At 41.3% G+C, this 25862-nt stretch overlaps 1 protein-coding gene across 2 annotated transcripts in view; it reads right to left on the minus strand.

Moving 5' to 3' along the window:
• Positions 1-23324, minus strand: part of arhgap5 (Rho GTPase activating protein 5) — a 55073-nt gene extending 31749 nt beyond the window's left edge. Inside the window, exons 1-3 of one of the 2 annotated variants that reach the window (XM_085390661.1) lie at positions 23071-23324; positions 14627-18570; positions 10047-10200 (exon numbers count right to left, since the gene is read on the minus strand). In XM_085390661.1, coding sequence (XP_085246787.1) covers positions 10047-10200; positions 14627-18361 — 3889 coding nt within the window. In that variant the 5' untranslated portion in view covers positions 18362-18570; positions 23071-23324. Of the gene's footprint in view, positions 1-10046; positions 10201-14626; positions 18571-23038 lie in introns of both variants that reach the window. The other variant, XM_085390660.1, reaches the window with a different exon arrangement.
• Positions 23325-25862: the final 2538 nt, after the last annotated feature.

Consider the following 25862-nt stretch of genomic DNA (forward strand, 5'->3'; position numbering starts at 1 on the left):
GAAAACAACATGTGCATGATCACAACACAACACAGCCCACAGAAAGAATCCCAGCACAGGGAATGGGAAGCAGGCCAACCCGCCAATCAATTTTCAACTTGAACTCTCACTTTGGCCGATTTCCTCACTCTTCTACTGGAGCACAGAAAGCTGAAGGCGCATATCTAATAAACAGAAGTGGAGAGAATGATTGGCAGGAAAGGGTAGAAGAACACGCTATATTAGAATTATTTTTCATCTCCTGTCAGCTGTGTTTTTTAGCCTCTTATATCATTCTGAACTCTCTTTCTGCAACCCCTGGCTCTTTTGAATGACTATATTTTTCAAGCACATACTCAAAGGAGGTACTCAAAAATCTATGAATTATTTTTATAAAATCTATTTCACTCCAATGAAAATCCCTTCATTCCTCTGCAAAGTCAGGAGTGGAGACCTGACTTCAAAGCAAGGCTGAAAATAGCCAATAATCAGCTTTGTGTGAAGCCTGGTTGACATGCTTGCTGAATAATTCTCCAGCAGAGCTCAAAGTAGAAGTTAAGAACCAGTGTACTGGGGTTTCCTGCCACTTCCAGAGTTGCTCCAGCTGGCTATTCGCAAAAACTGGCATTGTTGCAATGAACTGAGGAACACACGCTTGTGCAAAACAATGTCTGGAACGATAAATGAGGCACCGAAGCTCACGCTGACGTGTGCGGTCATTAACTGACCATTAAAGGTTGTAAAGTTAGATTAAAATAAACTTTGCAAGTGAAAAATGTGCTATAGTGGAAGTATTGTGGATTTCTTTTGTTGAAACAAAATTGCTCTGGCTGTGTAATTATACTCGATGTGTTCTTACATTTTTTAAGCAGTTAATGGCTGCAAACGATCTCTAAACCTATTTTTTATAATAGTCAGTGAAATTGGCAAAAATCTGATATATTCTTATTAGAGCAAATTTAGCCCATTCATTGTGCTGTTGGTAAATGTCATATTCTTAATTAAGATTGTTCCTCATTGAGAAATAGTTTATTTGAATGACTGATTTAATAAATGACAACAATATATTTTGAAAAGCTAAAACGAAAAAAAATGCAAGAAAATGTGACATTTGTAAGAAGTCACTTTCTTAAAAATGTGACTTCTTATACATGTCACATGTCGATGGTTCTTTTGAAGCGCTGAGAAACCGTCGCCCCCTCCTCCATCCTTCCCCTCCTCACATTATACTAAGTGCTGGGGAAAATAACAACCAATGGGACTTCAAAATGCATCAGCATCAAAAAGCCATTTAATCATTGCTCTGCCTCCCTCTCTCTCTCCTTCCTCCAGCCCTCATGCCAAATACCATTTCATGTCTCTGGGGAGCAGGAAACGTTTAATAAAACTTCTCTAATCGAGTTCAGCGGCAAAGAGCTGTGTGTCCTCGCTTTGTGCTTGTCATCTCTCAAAGACTTCTTCTTCTGCGAGACCCAGTTCGTCAAACGGTTTTATTCTCCGAGGCCAAACTGATGTTTTGGGGTTTTTTATGTAAGCAGACCTGACAAAAATTGACCTCATTGTGCCTTTTACGCTTTGGCTTCAAGCCCAAAAAAAAATATAAAGTTTCAGGAACAGCTCAGGGCTACACACAAAGCCTGATCATTTCATTTGACTGCCATTTCATTCAACGCAAAGTTTACCAAATGTAGAATTTAAGCAGCAGTTCATTGGTACCATGTGGAAATACATGCATCTTGAACTGGTGCACACTGGAGCCTGGAGCATGTGTGTTTTTGCCATGTTAAAATACCAAGATGTCAGCATTTTAGGTTAACAAAGAGCATTTTGGAGGAAGAAAATGTGCAAGCCGGTGTTTCGCCATGTAAAATATGAAGAATTTGCATCAGCATCCAGCATCAGCGAGTACTCAGAGTTAATTATTGACCGCTGTGGTATATATATATTGGTAAAATGGTTTCAGGGTGGCTTATTAAAAGAGAGCTTAAAATGGCAGCAGTAGCTTTTAATTGAGCTGTTTTAAAGTTTGAAAATAGCTTCATTTTAATGCCACTAAAAAGTCTGCAATTTAACTGGAATGACGGCAAACTCAAAGGCAGTGCTCGTGTCATCCTCTAGGACAGCTGGACCGAGTGACTCTCTTTGAACAGATCTGTCTTCTGTAAGCTGCTGAGACGCTCAGCCGCCTGAGACTCTGCTGAATGATACCCGACGCACCGCATGTGTTGCTGAAGCAGTCATTTTTCAAAAGCTACTACTGCTGTCTGAATATCTGTGAGTTCACTTCTTCCACAGTGAAGGGTTGTCGAGTGCGTGGGTGTAAACTTTAAGAAGTACCTCACGCTCTCTCCTCTTACTATTCATTCTCGCCTTCCTTTAAAAGCCCCATTTTGTGCAGTCTTCTTTAAAACGTTTTAGCTTTCATTTCTTTTCCACAGCACTTTTCTCTCAGGTGTATTATCAGGTCGCTGCAGCTCTGACCCTTCGCCTCCTCCCTACTGAATGCTAGCAGGACCTGAACTTCTCAGGGGGCTGCAGACTCAGTGTACGTCATTCTGGATAACAGAGTATAATGCTGAAAAGGGTACAGACTACAGATATAAGCGAAACTCTGTACTGACTGCAGCCAACTGAAAGCCTGATCCCTTGACTGCTGCATTTTGGAGACATGTACGGTCAGGGCCTTTTTGTGCACTGCAAAGGCTACACACACTTGCACACTAAAGAGAACGGCCAGGCAGAAGCACATTTACACTTTGGGAAACAGACAAACAAACTCGCCTTCAGTTAAATTCTCATATACAAATATTCCTTCATTTTCACTAACACAATATTTGGGATCTTTGGCCTTGCAAAAAAAATATATGCGCATGATGAACAGCCAAAGAGTCCAGAGTGGTCTCAGAAGGCAAATCTGACAGCTGGTAAACTGCAAAATGAAGGATTGGGAATTGGTTTATAAATCCTAATTTAAATACTAAAAAAGAAAAAGCTCAGCAAAGTGTTTCAAGTTGACTTAACGGTGAAGCTGTAAGTGGGAAACTAACACTTTTCATCTATTTGCTTCTAATTATCTGCCGTTCTAATGTGGCCTTGTTGTCAGCTAATGGCAAACAAAACAAAGAGCTGACAAAAGTGGGCGTCGAGCAGCCCATGCATCTATTATAAAGATGTTTTAACGGGCTTTAGACATTTCCATTTAACACAATGGAACATAAACAAAATTGTAACACCGCAGATTTATACCTTAAGGATGATGACAGATTGTCATCACAGCTGTGCGACATCATGTGGTGACAGTTTCAAATCCTGTAATAGTCCAATGAAAATCCCTATCTGGAGCAAACTGTCCCAATATAAAGCTCTTATTAGACAAAGGAAAATATACCAGTTCTGATATGTTTGCAATAAATTCTGTCTTCAGATCTTTCTATGCTGTTTTTTAATTACATACCTCACACAGAAGAACATCAGTACATGCGTCCCTGAAGAAAAATCATGTAAAAAAACAAAAACAAGTCTTGAAAACCACAGGACAGTGACAAGCAACAAAAGGATCTGTCACTGAAACAGGACCTAATTGTATCAACTATCTGTTGCAATAGATGGTTTAAGATTTTATTAAGTCAAGGACAATGCTTTTTTTAGGCATTTCTTAATTAAATGTAAAGGATACTTTAAATTGTCCTTTTAATAGATGGTATAAGATCCCATATTATGGATGAGACGCCAGTAAAAACTTCTCAGGGTTTTTCTCTTAAATTCTCACTTTAAGAGTGTTATGGCACACTGATACAGGAAGCTTCAGAAACCTTGAAGCCTTTGGTTCATTATTTCTGAATCTAAAAACCTTTATGGGTTCCTGGGGCCCTTGGGATGCCTCTCAGTTGTATTCTTATTAGAATGTGGTGACTGGAGCACACAAAAAGGGATAACAAGCAGATCTCTCCTTGCAGGAAACAGAGGCAGCAAGTGCAGAGCAAACATCATCCTTATTTAATGCAGGCACTTTATCTGAGTTCCTTTAAGAGTTCTTTGGCACTACACATTACCACAGAAAACTTTTTGACACATCACACTTAATTAGATGATTTCTACAAAACAAGCATGTAGAGCTGACGGCATGAAACTTCAGAAAAGGCTCCGCATTAAATCTAGCAGGTCGGGTAGAGTGCGTGTATGAACCACGCGATACAGCCTTAACATTACACAAACCCACTGAATAAATGTCACCCACAGAATCACATCTTTCAGTCACATTTACAGCCACGCTCTGTCTCACACACACACTTTTTTTTTTTCTCTCACAGACACACAAAGTCACAGCTTTTCCACTCACACGTTCTGTTCTGAAACCACAGGCACCACAAATAGCCATCATCACCTCTCTGCCTCTGTGCCTCTTGTCTGGCAGCTTATTACATGTAGTTAAACTCAGCCATCCAGCAGTCACCCCCACCCCCAAAGAGAGTACAGCTCCATCCTCCATGCTAGAACCCAAAATCAGAAAGCGACCGTCCTTGGTGTGTAACTATTATCCAGGAACATGTTGAGTTTAGATTGATTGACTGAGTAATTTTCTGGAGAGGCCATGAGTTCGTTTGTATATGAGCAAAAGTAAATTATGTTTTGTTTTTTTAATAACAGACATCTCCTAAGGTGGTAAATTAAATATCTTTAAAGTCTCAGATAACTAAAGCATAATGACAGAGAATGTATATAATAGTTACCAGTGCTACTGTGTGGTTGGTCGGTTCATTATTTAGTCATTTAGAAATACAACTGAAAAAAAGACTACCATCATGAGATCCAAGAGACCTTTAAATTGTTAGTTACAAGTAGATACTTCTTTTTCTGAAATTCTGAACTTCCGGGGTTTTTTTTAGACAGAAAAAGAAAGAAAAAAAGAGGGAAAACAGTGCATTTTTTAATCTAAACAGAAACACTGGAAAAAAGTGTTGAACGTCTATATTAGTTGAAAACAATTTAACCATTTTTAAATGTTTGCTAGACAGAACTTAAAAAGAAAGAAAGTAACTAATAACTAAATACTTAATCAAAAAGTATGCACACAGGATGCCCAAGCTGACCACACATCAATTTAGATATACTGGAGACATGTATAAGGTAAACAAGTATGATAGCTTTAGTTTGTACTCTGAATATCCTAATAAAGTTCCTTTCAAGTCGATGAAACACTACTAAAACAGGATCACCATAAACAGGAGGAGTACTTTTAGACTTTCACCCCCATTAATGTGAAAAGTGGCTGGTGTCTGGAGGAAAACCAACAATAACACAATATCACAGTGAGGTTTTAATGATTCCCACTTGGAGCTTGTCAGCTCAGGAGTCAGGAGTCAGATGGAGCAGCAGCTCTGGAGCTGGCACACATTCAGACTCTTACTTAAGCAGACATTAACAGGGTGGATCATTGCTGACGAGGGGGTATGAAACCATTTTTGCAATAAAGGAGGGTCTTTTTAAATCTGTACTATTACACCAACACCCACAGTCATTCTCGAACGACTCCACCCTCTCAACTATAAACTAAACAGTCATACAGTATGTTTTAACCTCAAGGCATCTAATGAGGCAAACAGGCTACATACTAAATCCCTAAACTCCTCTCTAACATCGAATTGCAAAATTGTTCTTAAACTGTCTAGATACCAAACATCTTATACAGCAGGAGGCTTTAAAGAAAGAAAGAAAGAAAGAAAGAAAGAAAGAAAGGAAGAAAGGAAGAAAGGAAGAAAGGCACAAAGATGTTCTGGCTGTATGTGTTAAGAAACGATAGTCCAGAAAAAGGAGGGATGGGAAAAGCTGTTAAATCCACCAACAGACCGTCTGGACTTAGAGGGCTTCACAGCACTGGCCATGAAATCTCCAACACACCACTGTCAGCTGGCAGGAGTCTGCACGCACACACACTCACACGCACACACAAGCAGCCCTGGGATTAATCCTGCATTTGGTTGGCATCCACCAGCAGGCTCATGTAGATCCAGCTGAATATCAAAACATATTCGGAAGGGATTTTTCAGGACAGGAATTAACAGCCGCAGAACCTAAAAGAGCTCAGATAAAAACACTACCTCCAAAGTAGGACCAACGGCTTTTTCACACGCAATGATTACTGTTAGGAACACGGGGAAATACCTCCTTTTAATGTACATACTATAGATTAGCTACACATATGACTGTAGATGGAGAAAAATGCAGAAGAAGGTGCTCTCAGTTTAATGTACTGAAGCCGCTTTAATGTCAAAATCTAGAGCATTTCAACATTGACACAGTGATAAAGACACTTCAAAGTTTGATAACAGAACTGACCTTGGATGCTTGAGGTTAACAAACAGGATAAAACATTTCTGGGGAAGACGTCCCAGTAATTTAGAGACTTGGGGGAAAGTTTTTTTGAGGTCATTCAGCAAGAGACTCTTTCACTTCTTAGAGTTCATTCAAAGCACTAAACACGGAAAAGTACTAGCCCATGTGTAAATACATAATGCAACAAACCTATAAAATATGAAACTTGTTTGAAATATTCATTTCAGTGGTCAGAAGGAAAAGACTCACACTTGGGCTAACTGCAAGGGGGCTTTAAAAGCACAGGAAAAATCTTACTCCTTGTGAGGCTAAATATGGACAACCAGGCTGTAATCAATCAGCGCACACAAACCTTTAAAATGGTCAGAGTTTAAAGGACTGTATAAATATGTGTCCATGACTTCACAGAGGAATCTCCCCAAACTATGGGAGAGGCTTTCTTCACGACAGCTGGGAAGGACGCCAGGCGCATACACAGCATGCACTGGGGCTCGTGTCACCAGCTGAACCTACACATGTCCAGACAGGTCGCCTTTCTTATCTTACACTTTCATTTAGACACGCTGATTCCTACAAGAGTGGCTGCTAGTGCTGCGCGATACTTCAAATATTATTATCGAACCAATACCAAGTAGATGCATGGTGTATACATGGTACAGACTAGAGCAGGGCGATATGACCAAAAATATTTATCACGATATACATTTGAAAATTTGCGATAACGATATAACTGACGATATAATTGACACTAGACAAAATACTTTACAACTCCACAACTTTATTAGTGCAAAAAGAAAAAAACCGATGTATTTTCACTTAAACAAGCAGCTGTTTTTTTATATCCATTAAGTTATATAAAAATTTAACAGTGCAAATGCAAATTCCTTGCTGACAGTTGAACCAAAAGGCATTTCCAGTGGAAACTAGCTGACATATCCTCAGCATAACCATGTATAATATCCACAAAACTTAAAAAGAGGTTATACACACACAATACGGTAATATTATGTTGAAGCATAGTACATAGCACTCCGCGAGGCTCCTGCCTACGATAGCCGTAATGCTCCGACAAGCCATCAAGCGGTGCGGCTTCGTAGCTTAGCAAAGTCGTACTAAAACATTTGACAGATTTTCAAGCGCCGTGTACATAAAATCGTTTCGAGGTCAATAAACACAACCAGAATTCATACATAAGGCGCACGGGATTATAAGGGGCACTGTCGATTTTCAGAAAAATCAAAGGATTGATTTTAAGTGTGCCGTGTTTTCCAAACAACACGGTAATAATGACAGCCCGCTAACATGCTCTACCAAAAATAGTGCTTTGTTGTGTATCTGACGGACGAAAGCTAAACCAGTTCCACACCACTGAAGTTGCAGCATTTTTACAAACCAATTCTGGTTCATCTGTTTCATTCAACGATCTGCTTTCGCCCTTCTCATTCTCCATCGCCGCCATGCTTTTTCCGCCATGTGCGTATTAGGGCTGCCACAAACGATTATTTTGATAGTCGACTAGTCACCGATTATTTTTGCGATTAGTCGACTAATCAGATCATGCATCCATTGGACGTACAACTACAGCTTATTGCACCAGCAGCATCTGCTCTTATATAACTATCATTAGCTTACAGCTTTAAGTGTTTAAGGTATGTGCTAACTAAAAATAAAGACAAGATAACAGTTTATTGAAGTTTAATGAAATTTGCAGATTATTCATTGGAGTTTAATAAACTCAGCCGTCTGCTCCTTGCTATCTAAAATATAACAGGACACCGGAGTATATTCTCGAGCATCTCACACTTCTGATAATCAGTTGTCTGCTTGACGTTTATTCAGCTGTGTAAAAACTATAACTTTAACCTCAGCCAAACCGATTTACTCAGGAACAAATAAAATACTGAAAAAAGCCAAACAATAACATTTTTAAGTTATCTAAGGCAACGTTCACACTGCAGGTCTTGATGCTCAATTCCGATTTTTTTTTAATCAAATCCGAATTTTTTTGTCTGCTTGTTCACACTACAAACAAAATGTGACAGCAAACGCGCTCTAGTGTGAACGCTCAAAGCGCAAAAGAAGACGTCACACACAACGCGCTCTTGTTAGACCCAGAGCAAACAATATTGTTTGACTGATGGCCCTTAATATAAAGACTTCGGATTTTACGTTTCCCAATTTTTGCTTTAAGTTATTTTGTTATTTACATAATAATGTAAATAACATTATAATTGGCGTCTGTCTCGTGTCAGTGACGTAAAAGACAGATTTAATGCGACATGACCATTCAAACAGCAGTCGCTTTCAAAAACATCGGATATGTATCGGATTCAGTACCACATACGAAAGTGACCCAGATCAGATTTGAAAATATCGGATTTGTGCCGTTCACACTGTCATACCATGATCGGATATGGGTCACATAGGGTCACAGCTTCTTCTTCTTCGGGGTTTAACGGCAGCTGGCATCCTTGTACATGCAGTGCTGCCATCTTCTGTTTCAGTCCGTTATTACACTCTTAAATCCTACTACTTATTCCTGCGTCTTTTGGGATCTTAAAAGCTTCAAATGACGCGTCGACTATTTAATCAGTCGACGACGATTTTGATAGGCGACGTAATCGTGACTAGTCGACTAATCGTGGCAGCCCTACTGCGTATGAAAACAAAAGCACTGCGCATGCACGTTTTACCTATGAACAGTATGATATGGCCCAGCCCTAAAACAAAGTATAGATTTTATTCTGCTGGTACTGATTCAATCAAATATCAGCCTCGGTATCGATACTATTGATATTTGCATCGATCAGCCCATCGGTCACTAGCAGCTGCTGCTTCAGATGTAACCACAGACTTTTGGGATTGGGTAGTTGACAGGTTTTAAGGGGGCTTTTGAGAGCAGTTGGCTTGTAAAAGTTATTTTCCACTGATTCAAAATGAACAAAATGAACCTTTGACCATGAGGCTGACTGACTGCAGTGAGTCAGTATTTTTATTTATCGTTGAACCTAATGACCATTTTAAGTAGTGATGAACGAGTATAACCATTTCCCTATTAATCAACGAACTTAATCTCAACAAAGATATGTAAATATAATGAAAAGCAGCACATCTTCACATTACAGCAGCGGCAAATACTTAACCTTGTTTTTGTTACACCAATTATTTGAGACACAACAAAATTGAATAACCCAAACACACTCTACCAGTCACTGTGCAATCAAACATTTTTCACATCTGCAATTATCCGTGCATGTTCTTACCGGTAACATCTCATTTTCTTTTCTCCTTTCTTAAGCAAGGCTAATTAATGGATTGCACGTACTGCTGTACATTTCTCCACTGCCATTCCTTAATCAGTTTTTTGATCTCGGTAATCTTTCACCATCTTATTTGTAATCATTCCAGCAGCGCTTTGGCAAGAAATCAAATGCCACGCCAATAAAGCATATTCAATTTAAGTTAACTTGTATTGACTGGCAGGCTGGCTGACATCCCACCATATATCACTGCACCTCCCCCATTCTCTCCATGCTTCATCCTGCTCAATTACTCATTTGAAATCAGTGCCTGAAAAACACATACACGCCTTGCAAGAGTTCTAAAACAACCCAAAAAATAAAATAAAAAAGAAAATATCATTGCAAAATGACATAAAAGAGGTAGAAAATGAAAGAACAGAGGGAATTATAGGAATTAAGGGAAAGAAAAAATAGAGAAAACGCATGACTCACCTGTGCGCTCTATGTAGTCGACACATTTCTCGATGAAAAGTGGGATGGGGCGATCCGGGGTTACTAGGTTCTGCAAGGGAACGCCAAAGTAGTTGCTCTCCCAGGTTCTTCGAGTGGGTGGGTACAGCGGTTTGGGGGGCTTGGAGGATTTCGGCTAAGATAGCAAATAAAAGAATGAAAAACAGAGATGAGATGGCAAAGATCACAGGGTGTATGAAGATAATTGAATGCAAAATAAAATAAATAAATAGAAAAAATAGTAGTGGGTGAGGAAGGAATGATGGGGGAGAAGAGAGGATAATAAATAAGAGCAAGTTGAGAAAAGAGGAGGAATTCAATAGAAGAAAAGAGGAAGCAGAGAGGAAAATGAAAACATGGAGAAGTGAACAAAAGGTTTAAAAAAGAGATTGAAGACAAGGGGTGGAAAAATAAAATGGAAAAACAGTAGGAACAAAACCGGGAAAATGACATAAAAAAACAGTGAAGGAATGAAGGGGCAATTGAGAAATAGACACCAGGGACAACAAAGATGGAGGAGGAGAGAGGGTGAAGAGGAGGCAGAACATTATCACAGGAGAAAAGGTGGAGGAGGAGGAGGGTAATCGGGGAATAGATCAGAAAGAAAATTAGTGGGATGAAGGGCATTCGAGTGGGAGACAGCATGTAGAAGAAGACAAGGAACACCAATGATAAAAACAAGAGACAAAACAAGTCATTCAGACTGAAGCTGGGATGTGTAACAAGGTGCAACGTTAGCTTTGATTTCCCACACTCTTCTGCTCTTCAAAGTGTTGTCATGCCTACAGCAGTTCGAGATTCACTCTAATTGGCCAGAATGGTGACTAAACACCTTCCGTTTTGTACTTCCTGGTCTGGCTTTCGCTCTCCTCTCTGATTATTTAAGATGGTTTGAATATTCCAACAATTCCCTTTTATGATGCCCATGTAGCGCCGGTGGCTCTTCCTCTACTGATTTGCACTTTATTATCTGATCTGTGCTTCCATGGTTGCTGACTTGCTCTGAAGCATTTTTGTGTGTTTTGTCTGTGCAAATAGTCTTGAGAGCTTGAAAAAAAAAAACCTCAACTTCTTTAGGTTTTTTTTGAAGATGTTTCAAGACGTTTTTGTTTCCAAGGTGTAATAAAAAAAGTGTGGGTCATTCAAGTTATCAGCCAACAGGTGAAACAACTGTGAGACATTGCCCTACCTCACCATCAAGTGAGTCACTGAGGTCACCTGAGGCAAGGTGTGAATGGGGGTTGCAACACAGGGGAAGGCATCACAGGACTGCACTGTAGATGATTGATAGCTACTGTCGCAAGCCACCACCTCTGTTCAGTGATGGTCGCTAAAAGTAGGTGTAGATTTCCACCTTTGCCCCTCTTTCAAACCATCTGTTTTCTCTATTCAAAAAGTGAACACAAAGGTGTGTTCTTTCTCCTTTAAGCAGACATGTACAGCTGTTCTGTTGAGGTGGCTCTCCTATGATGTGCTATGCGTTTGTGGAGTGGCTGTTTGGTCTCTCATATGTAGTTGTCTGAGCACTCCTCACTGCACCGCACCACATACACTATGCTGTTTAACTTGAGGAGGACAGCCCCCACTAGGGGTTTACTGGAACATCTCCATTAGATGTTCTAAAAATGTAGAAGTCCCTTGGGAAGAGAGGCGAAACATCTTCCAAAAAACCCCTAAACAAGTCCAGTTGCAGGGCTCTAGAGTGCGACCAAATTTCTCCATGGTGCGACTAATAAAAAATACTTGGTTGCACCGGTGCGACCAAGTAAAAAAAATACTTGGTCGCACCGGTGTAACCAAGTATTTTCTCGGAAAAAAAGTTTCAGCAACCCTGAAAGTCTCCGTGTGTTCAACAACAGACACACATTATGCCCATGTCGTGTTCTAAACCAATCAGAGATACTCAGAGGCGGGGACCTCTGTGATTGGCCGTGGTCCAGATATTCCTGCAGACCTACTTGTGTTTACGTTTGAAAGTGCGGGCAGATAGAGAAGGGTGAGTAGCCCAGGTCAGAAGTGTATGAATTTGGTATTGAGAAAATATGAAAAGAACAATTGATAACTTTTTCGTTAAGTTAAGGCCTGATCAGTCCAAAATTCTGAGCCAGCGCTCTCCGTTTTTGTCAAACACTGGTCCGGAGACGGCATCAGAAAATGAGCCACATACGATCGACTCCCAGCCGGAGTCCACTGAAAGTAAAAGTGAGAAAATGTATAAATTTCGAATCGAGTGGCTTGACCAGTTTCCCTGGCTAAGATACAGCCAAGCTGACAATATGATGCACTGCATTTATTGTCGCGAGTGTGGAAAGACCATGGCCGGCAACACAGCATTTGTCACTGTTACTAATACGTTTCGAATTGAAACGCTGAAAAAGCATACAGCATCGAGAAGACACATTATATGCCGCGATAAATGCTCTGCCAAAATGTCCCCGCTCCCCACTGCCTTTCAGCGGCAGGCAGGAGTAAACAGGTCATCGGAGGAGGCCGAGATGATCATTAAGTTTAACATCGCCTACAATATTGCAAAAGAAGAAGTTCCGTTTACTAAGTTCAAGTCAGAAATAACTCTTCACAAGAAAAATGGCTTGGACATAAACCCCACATACAGCAATGATGTTGCGTGCGCCCAGTTTATAGGCGTAATCGCTGACACACTGAAAAAAAAAGACCTCAGTGGAAATTGCGAACAGTACATACATGGCCTTCCTGATCGATGGAGACACAGACATCGCCACAAAAGAATGTGTCATTGTGTACGCTCGTATCTTGCAAAAAGGAAGACCAGCGAATATACTGATTGGACACATTGAGGTCCAGCATGCCCATGCCCAAGGTAAGCCATGTCATGTCACGTAGCCTATGTATATCCCTGGGGCAGGGATAGCTCAGTAGGTAAAGTGGTCGCCCCATGATCGGAAGGTCGGCGGTTCGAATCCACTTAACGGCTACCCTGAGGTACCCCTGAGCAAGGTACCGTCCCTACACACTGCTCCCCGGGCTCCTGCTTAGTGGGCTGCCCACTGCTTCACTGAGTGAATGGGTCAAATGCAGAGAAAAACAAGTAATTTCCCCATGGGGATCAATAAAGTATCCATTATTATTATTATTATTATATGATTAATAATATTACGTCGTGTTACTGAATTAACCATATCTAGCATATTCTTATCATTAAAAATTAAACATAGCAATAATACATGAATATAGAAACTCAAACTGAAAAAGACTGCATTGTAAACTCTTGATCTGATAAGTAAATGGTATTTTTTTTTATTTGTTTAGGAATTTATGCTGCCTCAAAGAAAGCATTTGCTGCTCTTGGGGACCAGTGCAGTAACTGGTTGGATAAAATCATTGCTATGGGGGCTGATGGAGCTGCTGTTAATTTGGGCAGCAAAGGGGGTGTCAAGTTAATCATTTTGAAAGGTTGTTAGTTAATCATTTACAAATCAAAAAAACGTGAACATGTAAAACTGCGCTGTTAAGTAATGCAGTTAAAAAATTTGGGTACGCCTAACTTTTGTGCTTGTACGCCTAAATTTTGTGCTGGTGCGCCTAAATTTTATTTTTAGGCGCACCAGTGCAACCATGGCAAAAAGTTAGTCTAGAGCCCTGAGTTGCCTTCTTTTCAAGACTACAAACCTCTTCAATCAAAAGCAGATGTCCCTGCTTAAGAATTTTTTTAAATGACAATGTTTGTTTTAACAGTTCTCAAACATGTCTGCAGAATATTTATCCACTCTGATCACCTAAAATTTACTTTGGAACACAAAATGACATTAACAGTACCTCCATTTCCCGCCTGTAATATATCACAAATAGCGCTATACCTGTAAGTAATTAACTAGGAATTTATATACTGAAGTCTGTTCATGTGTGGGCGTGAGCATGCATTGCATACTAATGCATGCTTTTAACTTCATTTGAAACACGACTGTTTGATTTGTGCATGCGTGATTTTAAAATTTTCAGCTTTTCACCACAATAAAATGTTGCTCTAACAGTAATAATGTGCACAAAGCATTTTCTTCTTGGTTCTAGGGAACACACCATGTCTGGATGTCGTCAGAAGTTTCAGGCAAGCCTTTAAAGAGCTGTCAAAGACACAGTCTTTGCTCTGAAATTATACAGACACCAACTGTCTTTAACAGTGTGTCTTTTATCAAGCACCTTTATTGCTTGTCTAGGGCCTGCAAGGTGTGGAGGCTCATAAACTACTTTAGCAATGGGGCCAATCAATAAATTATCAAATTAGTTTGTTCTCCAGATGAGTCTCAGGCCAACAAAATTCGCTCACACCCACACACATCTGCTCACCCCTTACTATATGCAGTCTTTTCTGTGCTCATTTACCCATGCACTCTATCAGTCTCTCGCTCTCTCCCATTTTCAGTGCAATAAAATGCTATTTCACTCATTCTCAGACAGAAAAAAAATCTTTTGTTTGACCTCCCTGTTCTGTAAAGCATTTTCAAAGCATCTTATTTCCAAAAAAAAAGGAAACAAAATAAATGTGATTCTTCAAAAGTCAATCTATCATAACAGACAAGTCTCACCTTCTTGGATTCTTTTGGCGTCTTGGGCGTCTTCTTCTTTTTCAGCTTCTTGTCCTCCTGCTCTGGGTCGGAGGTGATTGCAGGATTATCAATCCCACCCTTCCAAGGGTCGACAGGAGAGAGCAGCGGGTCCTCCTCGCTGCCCCGATGGGCTCTTCTGTTTTTCTTTTTCTGAGTGGCCGGGCCAGTCTCCTCTCCATCACTGTCCGAGTGGAATCGTCTTTGGTAGGCTTTCGTCTTGCTGAAAAGGATTTTTGAGCGATCTTTATATTTTGATGGCCGCCTTGCAGCCTGGGATTTCCGATCAAACCCATTCTCTTCCTCTCCTCCTCCGTGGAGAATGTGTAACCCACCAAAAGAGTTCTTTATTTTGATCAGGCGGTTGTGTGCATCTTCAGGCACAGCATATATGTCATCATTGTGGAAGCCCCTGGGTCTAAGCAGGGTGTCCACAGGGTCTGCATAGTTGTCTGATGGCTCCACATCTTCAGTGTGCATCACTGGGGCACGTGGCATTCTTCGATTACTTCGCATACCAGCTTCAATGGTTTTGAGCAGGTTGGGGTCCAGCTTTTTAACATTAGGCCTGGGGAGCACTGGTTTGGGCCGGACGGGTGGAGGCACTTTGTGGTTGCGTTCATGGTCTCCGACAGGTGTGCTATGGACTGGGTACTCATTGCCCTCGAGGTCGATCCTGTATTTAGCCCGCTCACTGGGTGTGGGGAGAAGCTGAACATCATCGCCTATTGGACTATAAGGTGGAGGGGCCTCATTGTCATCGTCGGACTCTGGGTAGTAAGTGTTGTAAGCTGGGGAGTGGCTATGGGGAGAGGTGGGAAAGACATCCTCACTGGCTCCTGTGGTGCACTCACGTGACGAGCTGTCAAACAGGAAGCAGCTCTCAATGTTAGGCTTCTTCTCTAGCACTTCATTGAAAAAAGGGGTGAAAACCTCAGTCTGTCGATGATACTGGGACAGCGAGTAGAGGGCCGTAAACTTGGCAGCAATCTCTGTGGCAATGTGCTCCCCCTCGGTCATCAACTCCTTGATGGCATCATTCTCAAAGAAATCCGCCTGGCTGTCTGTGATTGCCACCATCTGCACGGGGATTACATCCTGGACTTCTGCCAGGAAGGCTCGCAGGGTCGCCATGGAAGCTTTGCGTTTGGCAGAGTAGACCAAAATGTAGCCATGCACTAGTTCATCTTTACGAACACCAATGGCAGAGTGGTAGGAGAGGACGGTGACCTGGATCCTCCTCCTGCTGTCCCCTATGATCTTATCCAGTATCAGTGTGTTGCTCTGACCAGGCTGTCCAGCGCTACAGCAATGCGAGTCTAGAAACGGCGAGAGGATGAGGTCAACGCTGAAGGGATCCCAGCACATGGCGCACATGACTATTCTAAGGTCCATCTCTGACATGTCTTTGATACATGGCAGTGGGGCCAAGACCTCAAAGCTATGCTTTAGCCCCTCCAGCACTGCTCTGAGACCCTGCTTAATTTGGAACTCAGTGAATTTGCGAGGAAAGGCTCCGGAGGGGATGTCGACAAAGGTGCACTGCAATTTGTTTGCCAGCTGCTGACCCTGGTGCCTCAAGATGGGTATGTTTTTACAAACACTGTCTCTCTGATTTGCCAGGATGAGAATAAAAGGGAGCGGCTGAGCAAATCTATCTCGCCGACTCTGTGCTATCTCCGCCCTTATCCTGCCTATGCAATCGCCAATAGAGTTAAGCGACTCTATTGAGTTGAACACACAAAAGCAGCCGTGTGGCTTAAAAGTGGTGACCCATGTGTGGCTGAAGAGCAAAGTGGAGTTGACGTCCACAGGAAGAAGCTCCAGTTCATAGATTTTACCATCTAGAGTGTACTCATCGTCTGTAGACTGAGCTCGGATCTCATTGGCTAGGTCCTGTGAGAGACCCTCCTTTCCCAGGAGGCAGAGGTTTATTTTATCGATGTTGGCACTGTTATAGTAAAGATTAGAGCGTCCGTGGTCGAGCTGTACCAGCCTGTTTGCTAAAACTTGCTCCACTTTCAGATCCACACAGTTCTGCCCGCTCAGGCATGTCTCCTTAGTGGGATGATAAACAAACCCAATGTGTTTGAGGAGGAGCGACTCTCTATCTGGGGCAAGTTTCTGCAGTGCTCTGTATCTGGGCTCCTCATTCAGCACACTGTGAATTTCACTCATCTTGTCACAGCTGGGGGTTGCATTCAGGTCCAAGTCATAGAATAACTCGGCGTGCTCGAAAAGCATTTCCTGAAAATCCTCTTTAGCCCTTTCAACTATTTCCTGCTGGTGCCTACAGTAAACATCCCTCCTATCTGATTCCGTGATGTACTTGTAGGCCTCATCCTCCATGACAAAGCACATGACTTCCTCCCAAGGCTGCCCTGGAGTGATAAAATGAACCCTCTCCAATGTCTTCTTGAACCTCTCTTTCATTTCCCCCCTCCTCTTCTCAGACAGAAGATGCTGGACGTGATTATGGTAAATTCTCTCACCGTCCGGTGTATCAAGAAGGTCAAAGGGTATCCTACGGTCACTGTTATCAATATGGTCCGTCTCGTCCCACGGTGTATTTTCCAGTATCACAAACCAGTACTGGAAATCAGACCTGTTCCGGATCACACTCTGTGCCTCGGGCCATGAAAGGTGTTCAATCTCGTCCAGGTTATTGAGGATGTTGTTAAGGGTTTTCGGTAGCGTCGTCAGATACTCCTCCCTTCTCCTCTTAATGTGCTCCTGTTTCAGTTGTGCAATGTGCTTTGTGAACATGTTGCGGGCCTTCTTGGTGCCCTCCAAGGTAATGAACTCATAATAGTCAGACTGCCCCTTTAGATTATTCATCACAGTTTTCCAAGTGATGTGATAATCTCTAACTGAGTGTACCATCAATTTCTCAAATCTATCTGTTGCTGAGGCAACAAGCTGACGTTGGATTTTATAGGCCTCCAGGTATGGCACAGTTTTTGGCTTCCCTCTTGTTTTATCCAGCTGCTGGATTAGGGCGTTGAAGCAAAGCTCTATGTTGACATTGGAGCGTGCTGACGTTTCAATTAGCATCAGGTTCTTCTTACTGGCAACAAAGCCCTGCAGGTCCCTCAGGTACTGGTCTACACACTCATCACATTTCGTGGCAGCAACAACAATAGGCTTCTTTGACTTGACAATTTGAGAGTAAAGGCTATTGACAAATTTCATTTGGTCATCAAACTTCCTGTTGCAACCCTTACTAACATCAATGCACAACAAAAAGGCATCGATGTTTAGCTTCCCATCAGGCATTTGCTTCTGATCAAAGTCCTGCTCCAAGCCCAGCTGGTCTGTGCAGATGTACATAAGCTTCTCTGCTGACTGGAGCTTGGTTGCTGCTGCCCGCTTTGTGTATGGCTGCAAGTTCGTACTCCGATGCGGAAGAAACGTCTGGTCATCGATGAACTCCGTTTGTTCAATGATTTGGATTTTATAGTCCAATCCCTCATCCCCTCGATGCGACACCTCTCCCCAGTACAAGAAGTGGTCGTTGTTAACTACACGACCACCAAAGTCTATCGTGCTGAGCACCGAGGTGTGCTCCGAGTAGTAGTTGTCTGCATCTGGACGCACATATCGGTTGCATAGGCAGGACTTCCCCACGCCACAATTTCCCTTCTCTTTCTCCGTCCCCGAGAGGCCAACCACGCTGACGGCGAATGTTGGGGGGCGTGCATCCTTGTTCTTGGCCATTATATCCCCCCACTCATTGCTAAACTAGTTACTCTCAGGAAGAAAAGGTCATGATATCATCCCAGGTCTGCTTGTCAGTGATACAGAGATGCATTCATTTTCATTTTCCCTGGTTCCAGTGAATGCTCTTCTCCGTATATATCTCGGTTTCTATCCTGGATCTTATTCAAGCTGGGATAGAGCAGCCCACGGCTCCTTTTATCACCTGCCTGCAAGATATGGAATTCAAAATTAGGAGAAGATACAAGCAAATCAAACAAATCCACATTTTCAGCCTTCTGTTGTACTTACTATAAAAAATATAATCAGCTTCTATTTGTCTACATCATGCTCTGGAACACACATGGACATGTAAATTGTGAAGCAATAAAAGAAAATCATACATGTTCATCTAAAATTAGATTGTGTTAACAAAAAATGAGGTAAAATACACTTTATCATATTTGAATAGGGGAAAAAAGCTCACTCGTGGGTTTGAGGAGGTTTTAGTCAGCCCTTTTATGTGTAAATAATAAACTACACTGGTTTAAAAACCCTACTACAATAGGTTTATAATGTAAAAATGTGATGCAAAGGCCTACAACAATTTTGAAAGTGAAAAAGGAAAAACTTTGTTATCAAAACTGCAATATCAAAATGGCATTCTAGGAAGACAACAACCAAAGTGTGACAGCAACATTTATATAAGAGAGGGAGAGTAGTACAGTCACGGAGGGCTCAGCAATGTCACTCTTCCCGTTGCTGAGAAAAATAAGTGCTTTCAACCAATTTGTGCCGAGGCAGAATAAAAATGGCATGCAACTCCAGCCCTTTGATAGCCACTGACCTAGAAATGATTTACTTTACTCTGAGAAAGAAACAGAAAATAAATCAGTTCTCAGATTTGTTACCATTACCAGCACAAACCAGCCTTGCATAATTAAGAGTAAATGTATAATCCTGATTACTTTGCTTGCTGTTGTCACAATAGATTTTGCCTGATATTCCGGTTCTGACTATTAATCCTGATTATAACTGTTGACTATTTGACTAGCAGCATTAACAAGCAAGTGAAACTAAACATTTCACTGTCGACAATCAGGATAATCAGCAATTCCTGATTGAATAAACAGAAAATGCCTACATGTGATTGACCGGGCAATCTTTCTGTAAATATTATCTAAATTAACACGGTCAAATACAGCTGAAACCTTCCATGACCTTACTCGAGGCTGATAAGTGATAGCTGCAGAGACAATTAGAGTCACTGTTGTTTTTACAGAACAGTTGCAATCAGTCAGTGAATCTGCCTGTGTGTGCTGGAATTTCTACATGCAGAACGACGGCATGCTGAGCCTGAGAAACTGCACCAGAGCAGAAATCTGGTTTGCTGACATAAAATGACGAGGTTTCCCCTGACTCTTCACAGAGACCAAGGTGATGATGTCACCTGTGGGATGGGAGTGTACACAGGGCTCAGCAGAAACAAAGACATTAAAAAAAGGAGGGGACATGGCTTATAGATATTTTGAAGGCAGAAATTATAATTATTCTATGTATTTTTTTCCTGTCTTTCTAACTGACTTATTGCTGATCCTGCTTTTAGTGCCACATTAACTGACTGATCATAGGCTATATCCAGTTTGTCTCCCCAGCAGCCAAAACAAGCCTAAATATAGAAATGACAATAAACATCAAACTAAGGCCATCTACTGACTGATGACACTCCACCCAGGAATACATATGGAATCTTCACCTGGTTACTAACTTAAACAATCAGTTACAAACTGCAAAATCTACTCGTGTGGATTTGAAAATTAATCACTGCAATGCTACATTCCTGGCACCTCAGTGTTTGAGATCTGTCACCCAAATTCCAGCATCTGCTTTGCATTAATTTCAGATGATATCAAAGTTGTCAATCCACAAGGTCAATATGAATGAATAAGTGCCACACATGAGAAACAGTGGCAGTAATGGGCAATTAGCTTCACACTGAAGACAACCAGAAGGGGCGGGTGATGGTTTTATTATTGCAAACAGCCAACACTAGAGCCTAAACTGCATTTATGCTGCACTAATAGCTAAAAGTAGCCGTGTGTATCATGATTAGTCCATTCACTGTGAGGCTGCAGGGGGTGGATTAAGGTATCACTTGGCAAGCTGGTTTTAGAGATGACTAAATGCTGTTAAGCCCTGAAACACAGCAGAACACACTGCCAATGATGATAAACCTTTTAAAGTTACACTGGCTGGAATTTGTCAGTAGAATTAAACTTTTTATTGCTTTATTTATTTAGTATTATTATTCCATCCTAAGTCTGTGGTGCTATACCAGAGAAGGGTGTGCCAATCATTTAAAATGAGGCACAACTAGTTTCTTCTGACCTGGGTACAGACAGCTCTCCTCCCACAAGAAGTGAAGAATCAGAACTCAGAAGCAAAACAGAAACCACTTCCTAAAAGGTAGCGTGAGCTCCCTGTTAGAGGAGGAACTGACTCCCCCAAGTATTGAATCTTGTCCTCCACACTAAGGACTAGTTTACTGCTACAGCCTAACTCCCAGAATTTCTGAATTTCAACTTTTTAAAACCATTCATCATCTGCCATCATCAGAAGAACTACAGTTGATATAAAGCACCAATTTACTAGGCGCATAACGTCCACCACAGAATGCTACAAAAGATCTACCACATCCAGAAATAATCAGTATCAAAAGGAAACTCGTCACTGTGACACTGATCAAAATCTAAAAATTTGACTCCAAGTGTCAGAGTATGCAGTGGTGTTTCCCGTAAAGTGCCTTCCTTGTAAGACGCTCATTCTTTAAAAACTGTGTCACCCTCCTCCAAAGTCAGGTACAGACCTGAACCTGGGCGTCACTCATCTGACTTCCCCCTCCCTGGGGGTATGAATGATGTAAGAACAACAGTTTATAGGCCAAATGACACAATCACCCCCCCCCCTCATCACTCGCAGGGCTTGTCAGTGCTAGTGCCTTTATGCAGTCTGTAGAAGCCAATGCTAGCTATGAATATTTGCCAGTATATTAGCATAATGCCAATACCAATATCCATTTTTCCTGGGAGCAATGCAGACAAAACTGCAAACCCTTCCAGACTAGCCTATCCATGAATATCAATTCTAACAGAAAAGGAAATGTTAAAATGATAAAGACGGGAACTCCACTTTACCATTCTTTCTACCAAATCCCTACAGGTTTCACACTATGACACAATACATATATTATTTTGATATCTTCTAAGGAAAGACTAGGATTTATTTGACTTTTCAGACCACTGTTAATAACCGGATCGTTAGCTTTTCTCCAAAAAGGCCATCTAAGAGAAAAAGCTGAAGAGAAAAACCTGAAACACACTGACACAGACGACAGTGATGGACATAAGAGCCCCATCACATCATTTAGTGAACCCTTATGGTTTTATGGACACTGAAAAGACACAGTAGCACATTCTAAGTGGAAACAACAAAGAACCTAATTGCCATTATCAACACAAATGGGTCCCACTAATAACTGATGCTTTTAAAAATAAAGAAAAATCTCTGTAACTCAGCATTAGGGCAGTTTTTTTTTTTGCAGCGAGGTCTGCAAAAAAGGGAGGAAGCATTATGATGGGGTCTTGGATAAAAGCCGGACTGCCCCTTTAATGAGAGTTTGGGAAAGGGGCAAAGGGAGAAGCAGCAGCCTGAGTCGATGCAAATGGCATGCAGAGCTGCTGCAGCAGGACAAACCCACTGACCTGCCTGCGTATTGTGAGGCACCGAAGGGGGGAAAGGCGTTAAAAAGCACCTAATGACATACGTGGTTACAACTCTTCAGCAGCGCTGAGACGTTAAGGGTGTGTATGTGTAAACACACCCTCGTTAATGTCGGGAAAATTCAATAATCTGCCCAGCGGCACTCCTGGATGTGACCCTCCACTCAGCCCTCCGTCCCCTCGAGCTAATGTTAGCAGGACATTAACGCAGAAAATCCAGCAACTTCCAAAAGCACTCAAAAACAATTAAACGACCTATTAATGCGAGGCGGGCGTGAAGGCTATAAACTCAGACGACAGCTGCGATTTTTTCCCTACTCCGTGATTACTTCAAATTTTCTGCTTTAACATATGTGTAACAGTGTTATAAAGCCAACTGAAAACGGGTGGGTATCACATAAAACATCAAAGTAGTCTAGAAAAGAGGAGTGAGAGTGAGTTAGAGGAGTTAACGTGAATTAGTTATGCTGGAATTAAAACCAGCAGACCTTTATATTAAGTTAATGCGTCAATCCTTCGAGGCTAATGCTGGGAGCCCCGGGAACTGATAGGGCGGTTATGTATCTACCCTAGAGAGAAAAGGCGATACCCGGCTCGGCCTGCCTTGGCCCTGATACTGCTCCAGGAGAGGAAAAACCCACCTTTCCCAATCCTACAAGCTAGCATTAGCCGAACACTGTTAGCCTAGCATGCCAGGAGGATGAGTTAGCTAGTGGCTAATGTTAGCAACAGCCTCACATTGGGAAGACTTATTAAAATTACAACCTTGGCTGATTTAACAAGCCCGTCTCACGTCCCCATCCCAGGTTCTTTTGACTCGGGATGGCGCAGTGGTGCGGGCACCCTTCACCCACAAAAAAGGAGTGCTAGTTTAGCTAATGAAGTACCAATCCCAGTCCAAATACATTCCCCTACCCACCTAATAACATGGTCGCTCCCAGATCCACATACCACGGAGAAGAGGAGAAAGCATTCCCACATTAAAAGGCAATCAAAACTCTTTTCACAATCCACAATCCGTGGTCACTGGCGACTTCCCCAAAATCCGAAGTCAGTTTTAGTTGAAGGTGTAGTCCACTGTAGTCCTACAAGCCCGGTTAGCCCGTATTTTAGTGTATTTTGGTGCTGTTAGTGTGGTATGCGTTGAAAGCCGAAACCTGGCTCTGTATGCTCCCTCCCCTCTCAGCAGCACAGCCAGGCAGTAATGGCGACTTTCTCTCTCTCTTCCACTCCCTCTGCTGACACTATGTCGCTCTACCTTTCCCGTTCTCTCTCTTGCTCTCTCCACTGATCCACCTGACTCTCTCTCTCTCTTATGCCACATTAATAATATGTAACATGAGGTGTAAAATCAATTTCACTGGCATGCAAAAGAGCACAGAGTAAGTTAAAGGTACCCATTGGAAACTGGAATTCTTGTGTTCAAAGCTAATTCATTCAGTTTTATATTATTATGAACAGAATTTTAAGAAACGGCCACCATTACCTCGTGTTAACAATTAATTTATGTAAATGTTTAGGATTTTATCAAATGAGATTATAATACCATAATAATATTATTAGTACCAAATTGTCCCATGAGATGGGTCAACCAAGCTAGTCAGTAAGCCTTTGTGTTAACATTGGTGGCTAATCTTGAGGAAAAGGTGACAAAGCTAAAAAGAAATAAGAACAGCAGTATACCAAAAATATATTTTAACACACCCACCGGTAAAATGCTTCCCCCTGGTGGTAAACGTTTTAGTTCAAATCTATAGGGGTGATTACAAAAAGTATCTTTAAATTTCTAAACTTAGCTTTAATAAAATGTTAAACATGCACAGATTTTAACACAACATATGGAAAATATGATTACACTAACAACAAAAAAATTTTAAGACTTTCATTTTGAAAGGAGAAATGTGCAAATATGAAGCTATTTGCATCAGACTAATGATATCATTTAAAGCTAAGTTATCAATAGCTTTATCAATTGCTTTCTTAATTCACAATAACACAACTGGTAAAACAAGCTGATCAGCTTCGATTTCCTTTGTTCCATAAAAAGGCAAGTATAAAATAGCATCACACCTGACTCTTCATGTCAAATTGAATCTTGATTTTTGTTTTTTATCATCCTTCTCATATTTTTTGCCTTTAAATTGTCCACTGAGTTCTGTGTTGCTTCTATGTTGCAAGTTTCATCTTTTTCTTTTGTTTTATGTTGAGTTTCTCAACTTCACCTGTCACATCTGTTTTATTCCAGATTTTTACATTTCAGTATCTGACTTTCATGTTTTTTTATGTACGTTATGTGATGAAAAAGAGAAATTCTTCAGTATGCTATATAACAAGCAGAGTTGGCTAACTGGATATGGGGTGAGCAATGCGTCCTTTGCTTTCTGTGTTTGCTGTGTCAACCACTGTGGGTTTATGGTACTTAAAGCACTTGAAAGAAAAGTGTGAAAGACACAAGAGTAGCTATAGCCACTTGGACAATAGCATGAAAGCTTTTTGGCAGCCTTAGCATAGTAGAACAGCTGGATAAAGGCTATCAAATTGGCAGAAGAAAGCACAATGAAGAAGTGACACAAAATCACCACATTCTGTCTAGAATCAAAGACTCAATCATAAGCACAAATCCATAAAACTGCAGTGTTTATACGACTCGCATGCAACTGTAGTAAAAGAATATCGAGAGATATATTCTCCCTTCTTTGTGATTTTTCACCCTGTCCATTTTTACCTTTCCGTCTTTGTGCCTCTGTCTCGTCCCTGATTCATTTCAATAATCCTCTTTATTGGCATAAATGTTAGATGAACCATGTTGCCAAATCATCTAAACACAAATTCAAATTTCACTCTCGCTCTCACTCTCTCTGTGATGTAATTAGGGATTGTTTTTTCCCAGTGAAAATTGTTTAATCATGTATAATGTGCCTGTGGATTATTCCAACAGGGAATACAGGTTCAGACAGTGAGTGGATGCAGCGTGTCCTCGGGAAGCAGTTGAGGTTAGTCAATGAATTAAGCACTGTTTTCTCTCTAGGTGCTTAAAACAACAAAGTAAATTCAAATGTCCTTTCCGTGGTGTTACTGTGTAAATACTGACAGTAAGTAAAGGAAACTCTGCACACACTGTTGGATAGTGGTGAGCCACGGTTGCACAAAGGAGTCCACACAATGAAAACCCTTCATTTATATTTCAGTTGTTCTGGACTGGGATCAATATGGACTGCTGTGGTTCCAGTGAATTCCCTTGAGTGAAATGGTGTGTTAATGAGCCTCAGAGCTCAGAAAGACTACACTCCCTCTGACAGGAGTGAACACTAAGCAGGGATGGGTCAGAAAAACCTAGCAGACGGTGAAGTCATATCAATTTATTATAACCAATACAGGGAAAGCCGTCCTTTGTCCTGAAAAAGAAAAAATGCCATTGATCGTGCACACTCAGAAATTAAAGTACAGAAATGTACCTATAGGGGTACAATGGCTTGTCACTGGGGTGGTACCCTCTAAGGTACCGTTCTGTACCCTAAACTGTGGGTACTGATTTGTACCCTTGTAATTTGTACCTTTTACACGTCAAACCTGTACTTTAAAGGGCAAAGTTGTACCCTTAGTATAAAGTACAAAAAAGAACCCTTAAAAGGAGTACAAAAATGTCTTTCTAAAGGTTCAGTATCTACACACAGATTTCCTATATTTTTCCTCTCAGGATTTGAAAAATTGAAGATACAAAGTCAAAAATACTTGTCACATTT

The sequence above is a fragment of the Rhamphochromis longiceps genome, linkage group LG19 (assembly GCF_057381845.1).
Source record: "Rhamphochromis longiceps isolate RC_006_pf linkage group LG19, R_longiceps_female_GT1.1, whole genome shotgun sequence".
Classification (NCBI taxonomy): domain Eukaryota; kingdom Metazoa; phylum Chordata; class Actinopteri; order Cichliformes; family Cichlidae; genus Rhamphochromis; species Rhamphochromis longiceps.